This window comes from Podarcis liolepis (genome assembly GCF_965112155.1).
Source record: "Podarcis liolepis genome assembly, chromosome: 1".
Classification (NCBI taxonomy): Eukaryota; Metazoa; Chordata; class Lepidosauria; order Squamata; family Lacertidae; genus Podarcis; species Podarcis liolepis.
The window spans coordinates 130,875,724-130,894,379 of record NC_139554.1 but is presented as its reverse complement, the minus strand read 5'-3'; the positions used below and the strand labels follow the sequence as shown (position 1 = coordinate 130,894,379).

The 18,656-nt window shown below is 41.8% G+C and overlaps 1 protein-coding gene across 2 annotated transcripts in view; it reads left to right on the top strand.

The window, feature by feature from the left end:
- Positions 1 to 18,656, top strand: part of PARD3B (par-3 family cell polarity regulator beta) — a 579,832-nt gene that overhangs the window by 22,294 nt on the left and 538,882 nt on the right. For both annotated transcript variants that reach the window (XM_083472433.1, XM_083472434.1), the window contains exon 2: positions 10,525 to 10,626. In XM_083472433.1, the coding sequence (XP_083328559.1) occupies positions 10,525 to 10,626 (102 nt within the window). The remainder of the gene's footprint in view (positions 1 to 10,524; positions 10,627 to 18,656) is intronic.

The following is an 18,656-nucleotide window of genomic DNA, read 5'->3' as shown; positions in this document are numbered from 1 at the left end:
GTTGCGAAAACTAGCCATTTGGTTGCCAATTCACTTGGCGACACCTTTTGAAAGCCACCAGCAAGCCTCTCTTTGTTGTCTTCTTCCAACGTCAAAGCCTGTGACACTGGTGAGAGCTGAAATAAACCTTCCTATCATTAATGCAGGGTCACATAGCTGGTTGTAACACCTGTGCTTAGAGAAACAGCTATAATTAAAAGCAGAACTGACAAAAGCTAGTTCATGAAGCAAAACATCTTCCTGTGAGTCTAGCAGTGTAATAAGCATTACTGAATGCAAGCACCCCGGGTTGTTATTGGGGGGAAACTGCAGAAATACTGAATTATACTGAATAATAATAATAATAATCCTGTTTCAAAGCATTTTAATTCTACACTCCCTCTGGGTTTGAAAATTTTTCCCATAAAATGACCATCAAATCCTGGGATATTAAGAAGGAAGGGATTGCTACTGGATCCATACAGACACCATAACTTAGCTTCCCATGGACTTAACCCACGGAAGACAATTTTATGTAGACTTTTATTTACTTATTTTTAAAAATATTGCAAATGCCACACTTTTTAGAATTATTCTTTCCTGGAAGCAGCCGCCCTGGCTCCCAGAATTCATTTAAAATCGCAACATAGCAAACCCAACAGTTTACCTGGTTTGCATATTGAGGATTTTTGAAAACTTGCTGTAAAAGACATTAATTAATGTATCTACATTAATTAAGTAGTGTAAAAGTGATTTCATGACATCTGTATCCAAACAGATGTTTGGCACAATCAAGTTGTTACTGGACACCTATTTAGAAATGCATTATTGCACTTCGGCTGAAAACAAGACTGGTTTCATATCATTTTACTTGGAGGCTGTGAGGAATTCCATTTGTTTTCTGATTATGTCATCCCCTTTGTAATAATGAAGCCATTTAATAATTTTGTGGGGAACTGAAGACTCTTTCTCTTGGCTGAAAACCAAGCATCACATGCACATTATCTAGAGTGAGTTTATTTTTCATGATTTTGGCATATTTCCTGGTTTTGGATTGAGGTTTTATTTATCTTTTAAAAGGGGTGTGTAGATCATGTGTTGTAGTGATCCTGGCTATAAAAGTCTCTGTTATAAGTTGTAGTTTCTTTGGAACTTCTGAGCAGACTTGTGTGGGAGCAGACTATGCTCTGATCCAGCCATAAAAATGATATCTACTCTTATATATTGTTGGTAATTGTTTGATATGTATACACGTTCCCATTTTTGAGCATTTGTTGAGCCAATAAAAGATACCAAGTTGCCTGTTTTTGTTTCTGGCATTTTAGGGCCAACACAGCAACAAATACACAATAGGTATTATTTTAATTTGCTCTATTCCATGAGCTAGGGGACGCGGGTGGTGCTGTGGGTTAAACCACAGAGCCTAGGACTTGCCGATCAGAAGGTCGGCAGTTCGAATCCCTGTGACGGGGTGAGCTCCCGTTGCTCGGTCCCTGCTGCTGCCAACCTAGCAGTTCGAAAGCACGTCCAGCGGGAAGGTAAACGGCATTTCCATGCGCTAATCTGGTTTGCCAGAAGCGGCTTAGTCATGCTGGCCACATGACCAGGAAGCTGTCTGCGGACAAATGCCGGCTCCCTCGGCCAATAAAGCGAGATGAGCGCCGCAACCCCAGAATCAGTCACGACTGGACCTAATGGTCAGGGGTCCCTTTACCTTTATTCCATGAGCTCAGAGATTGGTCATTATATAATGCATGGAAAAGGAAAATTCTCGTTTCTAAGGGATTACAACTTAGCTGTCAAGGAAAAGTGAGGCCATGAATTAACTCATGTTTTTTGAGGAACGCGGGTGGTGCTGTGGTCTAAACCACAGAGCCTAGGGCTTGCCGATCAGAAGGTTGGCGGTTTGAATCCCCGCGATGGGGTGAGCTCCCGTTGCTCGGTCCCTGCTCCTGCCAACCTAGCAGTTCGAAAGCACGTCAAAGTGCAAGTAGATAAATAGGTAGTGACGCCGCACATGTGCTGTACATAGTGGTTTGCTGCTGGCGCCAGTATCCTCTGCTCGTGGCTGCAGCCACAAACAGAGGATCCTCCAGGGCGTGATGGCTGCTCGTGCCGCCGTGAGCCCCTGCAGGGTGCCTTCTTGTCACCCCCCCCCGACATGGCACCCGGGGCACACCACCCCTGCCCCCTGTTGCGATGCCACTGCATAAAGATAGAAAAAGTCCCCTACACAATATACAGTGGTACCTCAGGTTAAGTACTTAATTCATTCCGGAGGTCTGTTCTTAACCTGAAACTGTTCTTAACCTGAAGCACCACTTTAGCTAATGGGGCCTCCTGCTGCTGCTGCGCCGCCGGAGCATGATTTCTGTTCTCATCCTGAGGCAAAGTTCTTAACCCGAGGTACTATTTCTGGGTTAGCAGAGTCTGTAACCTTAAGCGTATGTAACCCAAGGTACCACTGTACATCGAAACAACAGTCCCTGGTCACAGGTTTGCAATCTAAAACATGTGATGGAAAAGGGGAAGGATGAGAATGGAGGATGGAATGGAGCATTCTTAAAGTTGCACTGTAATTCTTACAATGACCAGTTGCAGCAAAGGATGTTCAGGGAGAGGAGAAGCCAAACGCAGCTGATCTAACCTGAGTGGCCGTTGTGCGTCAGCTACCCCTATCCTTGCTTGTATTCATTCATTGGCCTGCTTCTTGCTTCATGTTACGTCTTCTGTCAAACATCACGACTTGGAATCAGCATGGGATGCTGTGTTAGTACAGTGGTACCTCAGGTTACATACACTTCAGGTTACAGACTCCGCTAACCCAGAAATAGTGCTTCAGGTTAAGAACTTTGCTTCAGGATGAGAACAGAAATCGTGCTCTGGCGGCGCAGCAGCAGCAGGAGGCCCCATTAGCTAAAGTGGTGCTTCAGGTTAAGAACAGTTTCAGGTTAAGTACGGACCTTTGGAACGAATTAAGTACGTAACCAGAGGTACCACTGTATATATCCCCTTACCCTCCTATTCCTTTGCTGTGTTGTGAGTCTAGAAACGAGCTTTGTGTTGTTAGTGCTTAGAGGTGAGGTAAAATGATTGGTGGTGATTTGATTTTCCTGAACAGCCTTCACTGCAAGAGGTGACTTAAATTTGTCTAAATAAGCTACTGTAATGCCTGCTTCATATATATATATATATATATATTCAGGTGACTAGCATTTAGAAATATATATGTGATGAGGAAAATATTTACATAATAATCCTGAAAGCATTGCTCTTTGCATTAAAAAAAAGTGATCATAAACAACCTTGGAATAGTTTGATTCTAACCATGGGTTTCAGCCTTTAGGCAAATAGCACATGCACATTAAATATTGCTGTTCAATATTCATTTGAAGTGCCAAGGTGAATTAAACTAAGTAGGTATTTTCAAATGTCTCCTCTTTTAAAAATGTAGTATGATGTCTTGATTGAAACTATAGATAGAACTGTAGCTTAGCACATATGCTAACGTATGTCATGCTGCAGGCGATAATTGCCATTCCCATAATTAGGAGTTTAGAAGTTATTCAAAAGAGTAGACCATAAAATGCTTTTACTAAATGACCCTATTAACTCTACGCTGCGGTGCTATCAAACGGTGCTTTTCAAGCGGTTGCACAAGAATTGTGTGGAACTATAGGAGTCTCCAGGGGACTACAGTGGTACCTTGGTTCACAAACTTAATCCATTCTGGAATTCCGTTCCAAAACCAAAGCGTTCCAAAACCAAGGCACACTTTCCCATAGAAAGTAATGCAGAACGGATTAATCTGTTCCAGACTTTTAAAAAGAACCCCTAAAACAATGATTTAACATGAATTTTACTTTCTAACGAGGCCATTGATCCATAAAATGAAAGCAATAATCAGTGTTCTGTACTATCAAATAAATAAAACAGTATTGTAGATGATCAAAATTAAAATTAATTTTTTTTATTACCTGCACTGATGATAGTCATTGTATGAGGGGGGGGGGGCTTTTATCAATTTCCACAGTCACTCAATCAATCAATCATAAAACAAAAAACAAGCCACTGTCACAAAAATGAAAAAGCCACACAAACTAAAATGAAAAAAAAAATAGCAAAAACAAAAGCACCAAATATCACCTCAGAACACTGCAATCAGAAACGGAAGCCTTTAATTACGATTTGGGGGTGGGGTACTCAAACAAGCTGGGCAAGGGTAAAAACGTTAGGAAAAAAGCCTTAATTAGGATGGGGGAACGACTCAAATGAGCTGTGCAACAGTAAAAATGGAAGGAAGGAAGCCTTAATTACTTTTCAGGGGACTCAAATTAGCAGTGCACGGGTAAAAACGGAAGCTCAGGAGTACATTCAGCTTCCGAGGAAAAGTTCAAAAATCTAAACACCTACTTCCGGGTCTGCAGCGTTTGAGTTCCGAGTTGTTCAGGAACTAAGCTGTTCAAAAACCGAGGTACCAATGAAATGTGTTTCTCAGACCTGGTCCATGTGTCACATTAAACCATGGTTTGAATGAAACTGAGGTATAATGTGTACAGCAAGTGAGATTGGAAAATATAAACTGTGTGGAAATAATAATACTAATTAAAGCCTTTGTTCTTTGAAATACTTGGAAGAAGATAAAAGACTCTCCTGTGACGAACTATTCAATTGGGATCCACCATTATGGGATAGACTGAGTTGCAGAGATAAATAGTCATAGGGGGAGGCGAGTTCTTAATTTGTTTTTATATCTGTACTTCGTCCGATTTGGCAAACCTCCTCTGGAAAGACTAATGTTTGATGCAACCTGTCTGAGAAAATTAATGAGCAAATGCCTAGATTTTATTTCATCGGAACTGAGAGAAGATGGCGTCTGCCACCAGAGAAGGACTTTTGGATTGATTCAGCATAAACACCAGCGTGTGAGGACATACTGCAAATAATAGACTTACCAGCTGCAAAAAAAGAAGAAAAAGAAAAGAAAAGAAAAGAAAAGAAAAGAAAAGAAAAGAAAAGAAAAGAAAGGAGAGTCACACAAATTTCACACAGAAGCGTATTATTGCTCATTTCAACTTGCCTGTGGAAACAACTCAGAGGCCATGAAAGAAGGAAGGATAACAACAGGAGGATTTAAAGAAGGAACTATTGGAAACTCAAGGCAGTAGAAACATAAGATGATTGGACCCCACTGAACTTGAAGCATGGGAAGCCCCAACAAAAATTTATAATTTGGCAAAATATTTGGACTTTATGATATGTATTTGTATAATTTGGAATATTTAATGTGATCTGATTGGATTGTTAAAGTGGAAAACTTAATAAAAATTATTATAAAAAAGAAAGAAACTGAGGTATAATGTGAGTGGTCAGCATGCTGGCATGCGTTGCTCAAAAGTTCATGTGGCATGCCTCCCTTGCTCCTTCCTTACTTATGTGTAGGGAGCAAACCTGTGGCTGTCTTCCCATTACGTGTGAACCGGTCCTTGTGATTTATTTCTCTCCCAACAAACCACAGTGGTAAACCAAGAAAGCTACAACAGCACACTGTGGTTCCTGCTTGGCTCACCACGTGGTGTGAATAGGAACAATTATGCCCAACCCTGCAATATGATTAGTTTCTCTTCCAACAGTGTGAAGCCAATGTTTGTTCTTGGCTTACCAATCGCCGCTTGTTTCAGTGAAGCAATCTACAATCCCTGGTTAGGACACGGTGCAAAGTCATGGGTTGTGGTTTATTGTTCCCATTCCCTTTAGGGTAGGAATAAAGTTGTAGTGATCTCGACATTCATGGTTAGCTGGTAACTGTGGTTTACTATGACGTGTGAACTGGAACACTGTATGTGAAGTTCTGGCAACACTGGAGTTGCCAATGTTAGTGTCTGTAGTAGTTTTACTATTTCCACATGAAAAAAGCAAATTTCATTGCAACCACTTCCTCCAATCCATTTAGTGAGGTTCCATACTGAATTTGGATTCCTGTCGATCTTACTTGCCTTAAGGCAGATGATCATAGTGTGCTTTTTTGAGTAAAGTTTTGCTGAGCTGTGCGTATCTGTGCAGATATTACACTTGAAAATTAATTCTTTTGTAGTTCTGAGTCCTTGAGTAAGGAATGTATGGGGGGTATGTGTTTGCAAGAAGGGTGGTCTTGTCTTCTGGCGTCAAGCTGCATTCCTGAAGAGCACATAGTTTTTCTTCTAAGTCTTCATCACCAGCGATTTCTTACATCCCATTAAAAAAAATATCTTTATGCATGCTAATTTGGGTGAAAATGATTCCTCCAATCTAGTGTGTGCAAAGAAAAGCTCAAATGCTTAATCTTTTTTCTGGATCATGTGCATGATGCTAGTCTTTTGGAATTGCATTAGTGATTTGGAAATATAGAAGACAGACGCATGTCTTGCAGTTGTGTTTTGGGAAAATTATAAAATTAACCAAACAAAAAACAAACCACCCTCTATGGCTCGTTTTAAAAATAATAATTAAAAATGGCATTTAAGCTTAAAAAAACCTGGTTAACTGAAATGTATGCTAAATAATGTGGAAGCTTAAGCGATGCAGTTTAGTTAATAACTCTTAACATTATCATATTAGCATTTACCTTTCTAATAAAAGACTTTTGATAGCAGCCTTCGCCCATTTGTCATCTTTTCATGGGCTGTTGGTATTGCAGCGACTCGGGCAATTCTTAGCTTTAAACTTTCGCATGCCAGGCAACATTTAATTTAAAAGTGTTTAAAGTTAAATCACCTGTGTAATTCTTCTCAAGAGCTGGATCCTAAGGGCTGCAGCATGTCGGAATCTCAGTGCTAAAGAGGAGGTGAGTGAGACCATAAAAATCACAGGATAGAATTCAACTTTACACTATTACAAATGTTCTGTATGCCCAAAATTTACAGTTCAGCGGATGGAACAGTTGTGCCTCCCTCCCCCCCCCCGCCCCAGCCTGCACACTATTCTGGAAGTTCTCCTGAAACTCCCTTAGCCATTTTTGGGGGGACGGACATTGGGTGAAGGAGAAGAGCGAAGCCCCCTTGGAAATCCTTGTGCAGGGCATTTGCTGATGTGGCTGTTTAGGTCAGGCATAGGGCAAACTCTGGCCCCTCCAGATGTTTGGGACTACAATTACCATCATCCCTAGCTAACAGGACCAATGGTCAGGGATGATGGGAATTGTAGTCCCAAACATCTGGAGGGCCAGAGTTTGCCTATTCCTGGTTTAAGGTGAATCCAGCCCACAAGATTCTGCAAAGACTTTGGTCTTGGAAAAGAAGGGCCTGTATTCTTGCCCTTTCTGGGTCTGATTCTGAAACACTGAGTGGGAGCTTTATTCATGGCCTTATTGACTGCTAGCCAGGACTACACTCTCTTTGTCTTCAATTGCTCAAATCCCCATGAAATTGGCTTAAAGTCATGACTTAAAAGAAACAAGGCCTGTGTTGCTTTGATTTGTATGATTTGTAAAAATGTATGCAAAGTTAAAGGGTAAAGGGACTCCTGACCATTAGGTCCAGTCAGGGCGCTCATCTCGCTTTACTGGCCGAGGGAGCCAGCATAGAAGCTTCCGGGTCATGTGGCCAGCATGACTAAGCAGCTTCTGGCGAACCAGAGCAGCACATGGAAACACTGTTTACCTTCCCGCCGGAGCGGTATCTGTTTATCTACTTGCACTTTGATGTGCTTTCGAACTGCTAGGTTGGCAGGAGCAGGGACCGAGCAACGGGACCTCACCCCGTCGCGGGGATTCGAACTGCCGACCTTCTGATCGGCAAGTCCTAGGCTCTGTGGTTTAACCCACAGCACCACCCGCATCCCTAAAATGTATGTACTTTGCAGCAAAAGGACAAGATTGCTTCCATGTATTTTGAATTGTACTGCATGCAAGTCTGCGATGTTATGAAATGTGAGTATAAATATGTGAAATGAATAAATATTGTTAAAATCAGAAACAATTTGAGTTGGGGTATAGTAAATGTTGGAACTATTGCAGAAGAAAAGAACACTTCGCTTACTTTTTATTATTGTTACAAAGTGCCGTCTTTTGTGTTCATGACCGTTGTAAACTAGACTAATTTTTATCTAACAAGTTATGTAAAAAGAGAGAGAGAGTAAATGCCTTCTTCAAACAGTGTGGAATAATTGCCTTGTTTATTAGCGAACGCTTGCATGTGTAAGTCTTATCAGATATGTGTGGCATCCAGTTATCAGAAGAAACTATGAAAAAGGAAGTAGTTGCCAAAAAGTACTGTAATGACCAAGAGGACTGGAATGCTGAACTGTGAAAATATTGTTTATCATGCCAACACCTTTCAGTTTCCAATCTTGGACATTGCTTGATGCATGTTCTGGAATGCCTGGCAGAAACTGAAGTATAGTTAACTTGTGCAATTAGTATACAGTGGTACCACGGGTTACAGACGCTTCAGGTTACAGATCCCCTAACCCAGAAATAGTACCTCACTTTGTTTCAGGATGAGAACAGAAATCGTGCTCCGGCGGCACGGCAGCAGCAGGAGGCCCCATTAGCTAAAGTGGTACTTCAGGTTAAGAACAGTTTCAGGTTAAGAACAGACCTCCAGACGAATTAAGTTCTTAACCCGAGGTACCACTGTATATCACTCAGTTGTAATATCACTTTAGTTGTGCCAGCTAGAGTGGTCAGTTTGGATGGAGGACCTGGAAACTTTTGTTGCTGCTATGGTTAGTTGGAAATACTTGGTGTTTTAACTATTTGTGAACGTTACTGTCTTTCGTCCATATTTAGCTACCGTATTTATCGCTCTATAACACGCACCTGACCATAACACGCACATCGTTTTTAGAGGAGGAAAACAAGGGAAAAACATTCTGAATGAAACAGTGGATGTATCATTTTTGTGCTTCATGCTGTGGCCACAGACATGTGATCTGATGGTGAATTTGGGGTGACCCAATGCAAAAATCCTGAGAATTCCTGTGGATCCATGCTTTGTAACCACGTTTTTGCACCATTGCAGCCCCAGGCAACAGTGGGTGCGTGATTTTTCTGGTGCAGGCTGTAGCCATGGACATGCTATGTGATCTGATGGTGAATTTGGGGTGACCCAATGCAAAGATCCTGAGGATCCATATGGATCTATGCTTTGTAACCACATTTTAAGTGGGGAGCGAAGGAAAAACAAAGAAGGGACATGAGAGGGGTGTGCAGAGAAGCAGCTGGCTAAGAATGCAGGAGAGGGATTTAATGGGAGGGAGGAAAGAAAGGCAAAAGTTTCTCCCCACCCAAGCCAGCCATCTCTCTCTCTCTCTCTCTCTCTCTCTCTCTCTCTCTCTCCCCTCTCTCTCTCCCTCCCCCTCTCTCTCTCCCTCTCCCCCAGCAGCACCGGAGCACAGAGAGGAAGGAACGACACTCTGCTTTCCCCTCTGCTTGCCTGGAGGGGAGGGGCTTTCCCTGCTCTTTCTTCCGTTTCAGCAAACACAGCAACGAAACAGAGGAGGGTGGGCAGTAAGGCCCTGAGGCAGCCACTTCCTCTTTTCAGGTTTCCCTTCTCCGTGAAGCGTGATTTGATTTTTGCCTGATTTTTCGGCTCCAGGGACCACACATTCGCTCAATAACACGCACAGACATTTCCCCTTCCTTTTTAGGAGAAAAAATCTGCGTGTTATAGAGAGAAAAATACGGTAGTTAATGAATTTTGCTAACTGGACTAGCAGGGTTTTTGTAAGGTAACCTTCCGGGTAAAAATGCAACTTCTTGTGACACTGGATTACAGTGAGCATGCACTTGCTTTTTAAAATTTGAAGGTAAAGCTCCTTATTGAAAACAGCTGGGAATCAGTGGTTGCATTTAGATAGGTTTACAACCTAATATCCTGGTTTGGGATATTGGTCAATTTAGGTAATAGTTCATCACCCTTGGATAAAATAGCCAGTTATTTGGAGCATAACAGGAGTGGGAGATTCTGGTAACCTCCTCGCATGCATGGTGGGAGCGCATCATCCCAAAAGTCTGGTTTGCTGTCACCTCTGAAAACAGTCACTGTTTCATCATCAAAAACAATTTGATACAAATTGCAAAGCTTAAAGAGATAGATATTCCGACTTAATTTGCGATTGTTGCAGAAAGATCCATGTGCGAGAAAAGAGAGCTGAAATTCAGAGGGGTGCTTCCGCTTGGCAAGGCATTGTGCAGTGAAAGTTTCGTCCAATGTCTCAATCCCAAGGCACACCACCCAGTATGCAGTATCTTGCAGTATCACACAAATGTCTTCCACTGGTTTTGTTCAGCGTCATAGTATAGTGCCACTGCTGGTCGAATTTTTCTTGCTCATGCCTCTCAAGATCCCAACCCAATGTGAATTTTAAAATGGTTGTTTTACATTTTAATCTACAGCTATTGATTATCATCTTTAAGAATAATCGCAATATTCTGAAGAGAGATTATTTGAGCACGTCCATATTTTAAGATAATGTTTTTAACTAAATATTTTGATACTCTGTTGCTGACTGAAGCGTGCTAAAGTGGTAAATTAAGGAGAAAATACACTTATGTTTCATTTGCAGGATCCTTCGTATTGGGTGAATATTCACCATCTGGAATACACAGATGGAGGAATCCTGGACCCAGATGACATCCTGGCAGATGTTGTGGAAGACAAAGATAAGGTAGATGGAGAATAATGCTCTATTTTTAACTGGAAATTGTCAGATTGAATTAAGGCTCTACTTGACTGTGTTATAACCTCATATAGCTTAATATACTGAATAGCTATTTCATAGAGTGATATTAGGTTGAATAGCCCAAATAATTAAATGTTGGCAGGCTTTTGTTGAGGTACATTTCTGCTGCACAGAAGCAACCCGATGCCTTTCTACTTTGCATTAGGACTTTGGTTAAAACTATCTTTCCTGCTCCTTTTACAATTCTGAAAAAAGTAGCTGCTAATAAAGTCAAGCACTAGTTTTAGATGTGTGTTGATTTGAAAAGCTAACGCTATTCTAGGCTGCATTTAAAGAAATGTAGTTTCCAGATCAAGGGAAATAATAGAACCACTCTATTCTGCCTTGGGACACGGGTGGCACTGTGGTCTAAACCACTGAGCCTAGGGCTTGCCGATCGGAAGGTCGGCGGTTTGAATCCCCATGACGTTGCTCGGTCCCAACTCCTGCAACCTAGCAGTTCGAAAGCGTGTCAAAGTGCAAGTAGATAAATAGGTACCACTCCGGCAGGAAGGTAAACGGCATTTCCATGTGCTGCTCTGGTTCGCCAGAAGCGGCTTAGTCATGCTGGCCAAATGTCCTGGAAAAACTGTCTGTGGACAAACGTCGGCTCCCTCAGTCAGTAAAGCGAGATGAGCGCCACAACCGCAGAGTCGTTCGCGACTAGACTTAACTGTCAGGGGTCCTTTACCTTTTTATTCTGCCTTAGTCAGAACACACTTGGAATACTGTGTCCAATTCTGGGCACCACAATTTAAGAAGGATGTTGACAAGCTGGAACGTGTGCAGAGGAGGGCTACCAAGATGATCAAGGTTCGAGAAACTAAGCCTTACAAGGAGTGCTTGAAGGAGGTGGGCATGTTTAGCCTGGAAAAGAGGAGACTGAGTGGAGATATGATAGCCACCTTCAGATATCTTAAGGGCTGTCATATGGAAGAGGGAGCTTAGAATCGTAGAATCATAGAGTTGGAAGAGACCACAAGGGCCATCGAGTCCAACCCCCTGCCAAGCTTGCTTGTTTTCTCCTGCTCTGGAGGGTAGGACTCGAGGCAATGGCTTCAAGTTGCAAGAAAGAAGATTCCAATTAAACATTCGGGGAAAACTTTCTGATAGTATGAGCTGTTTGGCAGTGGAACAGAAAGCCACAAGAGGTGGTGGGCTCTCCTTCCTTGGAGGTTTTTATGCAGAGGTTGGCTGGCCACCTGTCATGGATGCTTTAGCTGAGATTCCCGTATTGCAGGGTGTTGGACTAGATGGCCCGTAGGTCTCTTCCAACTCTATGATTCTATTATGCTTCTATTTGTTTTCACAAAGCCAGCCTTGCTTCATTGTATGTGTGTGAGATATTTATAATAAAGGAAATCACACACACATGCAACATTTAATTCATCCACATTTTGAAAGCAATGTCTTTCTTTTGATAACACCTGTGTATTTTTCAGTGAAATTCTCTGGGTCTCATACATGGGCGTAGCCAGGATTTTGTTACAGGGGGAAGAATCTCAGTTACCTATGTATTTTTATGCACAGTGGACCCTCCAGATAAAAATTAAATTCATTCCGGGGGTCCGTCCACAACCTGAAAAGTCCGTAGGCAGAGGCGCCGCTTCTGCGCATGTGTGCGGTGCGATTGAGTGCTTCTGTGCATGCGTGCGCAGTGAAACCCGGAAGTATACACTTTCGGGTTTGCCGCGTTCGTAACCCAAAAGAGCAGTATGTAACTAGAGAGTCCACTGTATTTTTATTCATGGGGGGGGGGGGCAGTTGCCACTCCCTGCCCCCCTTGGCTATACTCATAATCTATCTATGCAGTAGACACACACTTATGGGACACGGGTGGCGCTGTGGGTTAAACCACAGAGCCTAGGACTTGCTGATCAGAAGGTCGGCGGTTTGAATCCCCGCGACGGGGTGAGCTCCCGTTGTTCGATCCCTGCTCCTGCCAACCTAGCAGTTCGAAAGCACGTAAAAGTGCAAGTAGATAAATAGGTACCGCTCCGGCGGGAAGGTAAACGGCGTTTCCGTGCGCTGCTCTGGTTTGCCAGAAGCAGCTTAGTCATGCTGGCCACATGACCTGGAAGCTGTACGCCGGCTCCCTCGGCCAATAAAGCGTGATGAGCGCCACAACCCCTGAGTCGGTCATGACTGGACTTAAGGGTCTTTACCTTTACCTTTACCTTTACCTAGACATACACTTGCCTTAAGATCCTGACTTAGCTTCATGCTCAGATTACCATATTGTGACTTTGGTCCATTTCATACCATGGAAGATTTGGATCCAAGAAACTCAGTTTCTGGAGTGGGCTCACATGATTCACACTGCCTGCACCAATGTGAGGGTCGGTTTTGGTCCACTTCAGAATCTACACTGATGCTGGATTGCATGGCAGAGTGGCACAAGTTTTGCCTCTCTTTCTTTTAAAACAGATAATACCAGCCACCTGGATAAGTAGTTTGTGGCTAGGGCTGTTGCTATGCCCTGCGCTCTGTTCTAATTCCCGCTGTGGCGATCACACAGGGTCCCAGGACGTTTAACGGTCTCTTGATCCCTGTGCCACCACTGTGCTCGCTTCCCCGCTGCCACCAACCAGTTACTCTCTGGTAAAATACTGAGTCCAGTCAGTTGTTAAAAGTGAACCAAAAAACCCCAACTTTATTTTACAAACTTTAACAAGTTAATGGTTTCTCAGATAATATTCCTGTCAATATCTTAACTTTTGTTTCTTTACCGGCCTATAACTTCCTAATACCTTCTGACTGATTATCTCAACGGTTTGACTGACTCCTCTTAACAAATTCTCTCACTCTCTCACAACAGGCTAGACTTATCTTCTCTGTCTCTTCTAACTCCAGACTGTTTTCTCAACAACTCTTAACTCTAACTCCCTAAAAAACCTCTGTGCTTAAACCTTACACACAGTTAACTCTGCCCCCTGGGTTCCCATTAGTTAGTCATTTTATAATTAGTTAACCCTTTCCCTATGAACCCATGATGTCACACACATAGGTGGGCAAACACCACACCCCCTCACAATGATAGTAACTGATGACGTGTCATCACGCTCAGTGGGGATAGTATGAGGATAAATTGTGGGTGGGGTTCTTTTTTGTGTGGAATTTTGAAGGATTTTTCAGAATTTCTCCGGGGAGGGGGGAACCCTCATGGAAACAAAATGGGATGGGATTCAGCGGGGCTTATGCAGAAACAAGATGGAGTGAGACACCTGTTCTTACCTGCCTCCTCCATTCAGAAGAATCCACCAACAATGAAGGCACCAATATTGAAGTACTGATGGCCTGTTGAAGCAGGGCAATCTTCGTTTTTATAAATATTGAAGGAAAGGGGGCAATGTGAGGATTCTGGGAGAGAGATTTCTGGGTGCCAGTTGAGAGGTGAGTGGTCTAGCAAGCTTTTCTTGTTTGTTGCTTTCATATGAGAGATCATCTGAAATGTAGACATCGTTGACTGCCTGCTGAATTCTGCCTTTTTGCTGCAATTAATGTTTAGTCTGCCACTGCAAAAAAAGGTAGTTGATTCTAATGAAATTAAACACATCTCTTCTTCCTTTTTTTGTATTATTTTCCCTGGTACTAACATGGCAAATGCCAGTAATTTGCTTCTGCACATAAAATAAGCATATTGATCTGCTTTGTACTGAATTGAGACTGCCAGGGCCTCTCCAGAGTCTTAGGCAGAAATACCTTTCCAATCCTGTTACAGATAGGTAGCCGTGTTGGTCTGCCATAGTCAAAATAAAAAATTCCTTCCAGTGTATCTGAAGAAGTGTGCATGCACACGAAAGCTCATACCAAGAACTAACTTAGTTGGTCTTTAAGGTGCTACTGGAAGGAATTTTTCACTTTCCAATCCTGTTACTTTTGAGCTATGTTAGCAGGGAATGAACCATGGAAATGTCTAAATTCAAAGCAAATCCTGATCCGTTGTCCATTCCATTCTTTTATTAAGAGCCGTTGTCACCAAATCTTTGCGTAATATTTGTGAAACACTACTTTATGGTGTTGCTTTCTGGCCCTGACTAAACACAAGCACATCAGATACTTAAAGTATATTAATCATCTACCTAAATCATACTTGGAGTATTGACCCATGGTAATAAGTAGGCTTAAGTCAATTGGTCACAATGGATCTATTCTGAGTATGACTTAGTTGGATACCGTTCTTCATTCCGTGCTGCTTTTAAAGACAGAGGTTTTTAAAATCCTGTATATAAAACAGCTGTTTCATTAAACCCAGGGCACCTTGCTTAGTGCTTAGAAGGTCACAGGTAGAAAAAAAAGTTGGGACAGTTTTGAATGACACCATTTTAAAACCCTATAAAGCATTTCACAAGCATTCATTCAGTGCTTTTTTTCTGGGGGTACGCAGGGGTACGCATACCCCTAAACATTTTGTGAATCTTTGTACTTTTGTCCATTTACTATAATTATTTTTCCCGATTTGAACTATAAAATAGTGATTTTCTTGCGTCAAAATGAGAGTACCCCTAAACATTTTTTTAAAGAAAAAAAGTACTGTATTCATTTAACATCTTTACAACAGGCTTGCAAAGGAAATTTGGTGTAATTACCAGCTTATTCTTTTCAAGTTGCTGTTTTGTGCTTTGCAGTATTCAACCTTTTCATTGTATACACGGCACAATCTGCCATCTCCCATTAAAAAAACAAACAGTGAATATGATAGCTTATTAAAGGGGAGAAAGAACAATGTTAAAGAGCTTGCAATCTATTGGTAGCCCAGTAGTTCCAAAATGTCTGCATAATAAGGTATTTGAGTGAATGGAAAACGAACCTGTGTGTGTGTGTGTGTGTGTGTGTGTGTGTGTGTGTGTTTTCAGGGGTGGGAAACTGGATTTTGCTGGTGGGCAAGATAGTTACTTCCTCTACTCTCAACAAAATTCTCCACCAATTCTGCAAAGTAATTGTTTTAGTACACTGACAAAAAACAATTACTGAAATATCTTAAAGTACTATTTCATCCTATAATTTCTCAAGACTGGGAGAAGAGAAAAGAAAGCATCACCAAGCTTTATTTATCACATTGTGAAGTAAAATACAGGGAATTTTAAAATGCCTATTAGTTCCTTACATAGCTTACCTTCTTTAAAGTTATGGTAGGCACCTGAAGCAATTTAACCATCTTAGAATTGTCAAAGATAGAATTCACAGACATTTTTAGTTGTAAGGTTAAAAAATTGCTCCCCTTCTTCTTTAAAAAAAGGGACATACATTTGAATAATGCACTGTTTCTAACTTAAGAAAATTACAGTATAATTAAATGTGGCAGGCTGTACATGTTTACTGTTTCTTGTTGCTAATTAACTGTTGGGATTGTGGAGAAGAGCTGGCTAACAGCTGTTTGAGGTAATAGGAACAGGGAGTGCTTTGGTGGTGATGAGCAAAACAACAAAGTCTTCTGGTATAATGAAAGTCTTATTCGTTCTATGTCTTTTCCATCCTTTGGAGGAACCAACTATTCTTGTACGCTGTTTACTTTTAGGAGGATGTTAAAGAAGTGGTTTGAAAGACGAGGGCAACCATGCCCCTTTTAGTTCCTGGTGTCTGGGAGCTTTCCATTCTGCCTCAGTAGCTCTTCCTGGCTCTGCTGCCTGGGCCAGCTTTCCCCTGTGTATAATTAGAGCAGTTTGCTGTTTTTGAAGGTCCCCAAATCTGTGGCCCATCCACATCAGTAGCAGAGCCTACCCTGGGCCACCATAGATACACTTTCTCTGTTTCACCAGCTGCTAGTCAAACCTGTGTTATCTCTCGCATCTCCTTTGCTACCTTTTTAATTCCTTTCTCTTTTCATCTTTCTCCAGTCTTCGTTGCTCACCGCCCGCCCGCCCGCCCACCCCGGCAAAGAATACGCCATTTCTTCTCACAACATTTTGTTTAATAGGAAGCTAGTGTGCTGCCTCTCTCATTTATAACAGTGGTCCTGTATGAATGCAAAACACTGATCAATTGCTCTGTCTCCGCAACCTTTACAACATCCCTATAAATCTGGGCAGTATTGTTACTTTTGCGTTACTGGTGACCCGGAAACTACAGCTAATCCAGAATGCGGCAGCTAGACTGGTGACTGGGAGCGGCCGCCGAGACCATATAACACAAGTCTTGAAAGACCTACACTGGCTCCCAGTACGTTTCCAAGCACAATTCAAAGTGTTGGTGTTGACCTTTAAAGCCCTAAATGGCCTCGGCCCAGTATACCTGAAGGAGCGTCTCCACCCCCATTGTTCTGCCCGGACACTGAGATCCAGCGCTGAGGGCCTTCTGGTGGTTCCCTCATTGTGAGAAGCAAAGCTACAGGGAACCAGGCAGAGGGCCTTCTCGGTAGTGGCGTCTGCCCTGTGGAAGGCCCTCCCATCAGATGTCAAAGAGAAAAATAACTACCAAACTTTTGGAAGACATCTGAAGGCAGCCCTGTTTAGGGAAGCTTTTAATGTTTAATAGGTTATTGTATTTTAGTGTTTTGTTGGAAGCTGCCCAGAGTGGCTGGGGAAACCCAGCCAGATGGGTGGGGTATAAATAAATAAATTATTATTATTATTATTATTATTATTATTATTATTATTATTATTATTATTACTATTACTGAGTTGCCAACATCCCCTGGTGCCCACAAACTTTCCGAATCTCCTTCCTACATACACTCACTTCTTCCTTGATTATGTGGTAGTGAAAATGGCTTACCTTTTTCTCGAAATGTACATAGAACCGAAGCAAGGAATTGGAGGATGGTGCTGTTTTCGACTTCCTCTTTCAGCTGTGTGTGCTTTTCAAGGTTGAGATGAATTCTAATGGGCCCAACTTTTGCCCACTTCACTTGGAAAAGTGAAACGTGTGTGGAGACACTTTCTTTCTGTTTCTGGGGTGTGTGTGTGAAGAGATGTTACCAGAGGAGGTGGAGGCCACAGCCCTCCAGGTGTGAAAGCTCCAGGTGTGCCCATGGACCTAAAAAAGTTGGCATGTAGTGAATTAGTTCTTGGTTGTGATGAGATTTCTTTAGCGTGGTGGTTCAGAGTGTGAGCTTGCAAGGCTTATGTTTCAAATTTCGCCTCTAGCTGTGAACTTATTGAGTGGCCTTAGGCAAACCATTCTTGTTCATCCTCATCATTGGTATGGGGATAATTACACCCAATTTCCTTCGCAAGCTGTTGTACTAATGCTCAAGTAATGTTCAACTAATGTTTGTGAAGTGATTTATAGAGTGTTCAAAGTATCTTGTGCAATGCAACCCTCACCGTGTCTACTCATAAGTAAGTCCTACTGAATTGTAACTGTAATCTTTTAGAGTTTTATTAGGCATGATTCTTCAGGTTGTTGTTGCTTTTTAAAAATAAAAATGAATCCACAAACACTTACAAGCAACCAATCTCTGCAATGTTTTTATCTTCATAAATTGTGTTTCTTCTGCCCAGAGATCAATTCAATCCATTTGGAGGTGTTCATGGGATTAAGAAGTCTAGGAAAGCACAGTGTTGATTGACGTTTGTAATTGCACATCGTTGTCCTTCTCTGTGTGAACTATTTTTCTTTCTGCTCCTCAGGTCTGAGAGCTCTTGTCTCTCACATGACAACTGCATGCTAGCAAGATGATGTATGTTGCCAGCATAGCAAAACACTTAAATATTTTAAATGATTAAAAGTCTCCTACTAATTTACAATGAATTTGGAGAAGATAACAGCCTGTATATCGCAGAACAAATGGCCAAAAATATTCATTGAGTCTATGTGGGAAAATTGCGTGGTTCAGAATTTGCAGCTCCGGTGGTGTATTATTAGTAAAATCTAATACAGAACTTGAATGAAAGGCAAATTAAAACATTATGCATTTAAAATCCAGTCTAAAGACCTTTATTGGTCAATCTACTGTTCTCATTCTACTTTGCGAAACATTATTTCATTGCCTTTTAAAAATCTGTCATATGCTGGAAATATTGAAATAATTAAAC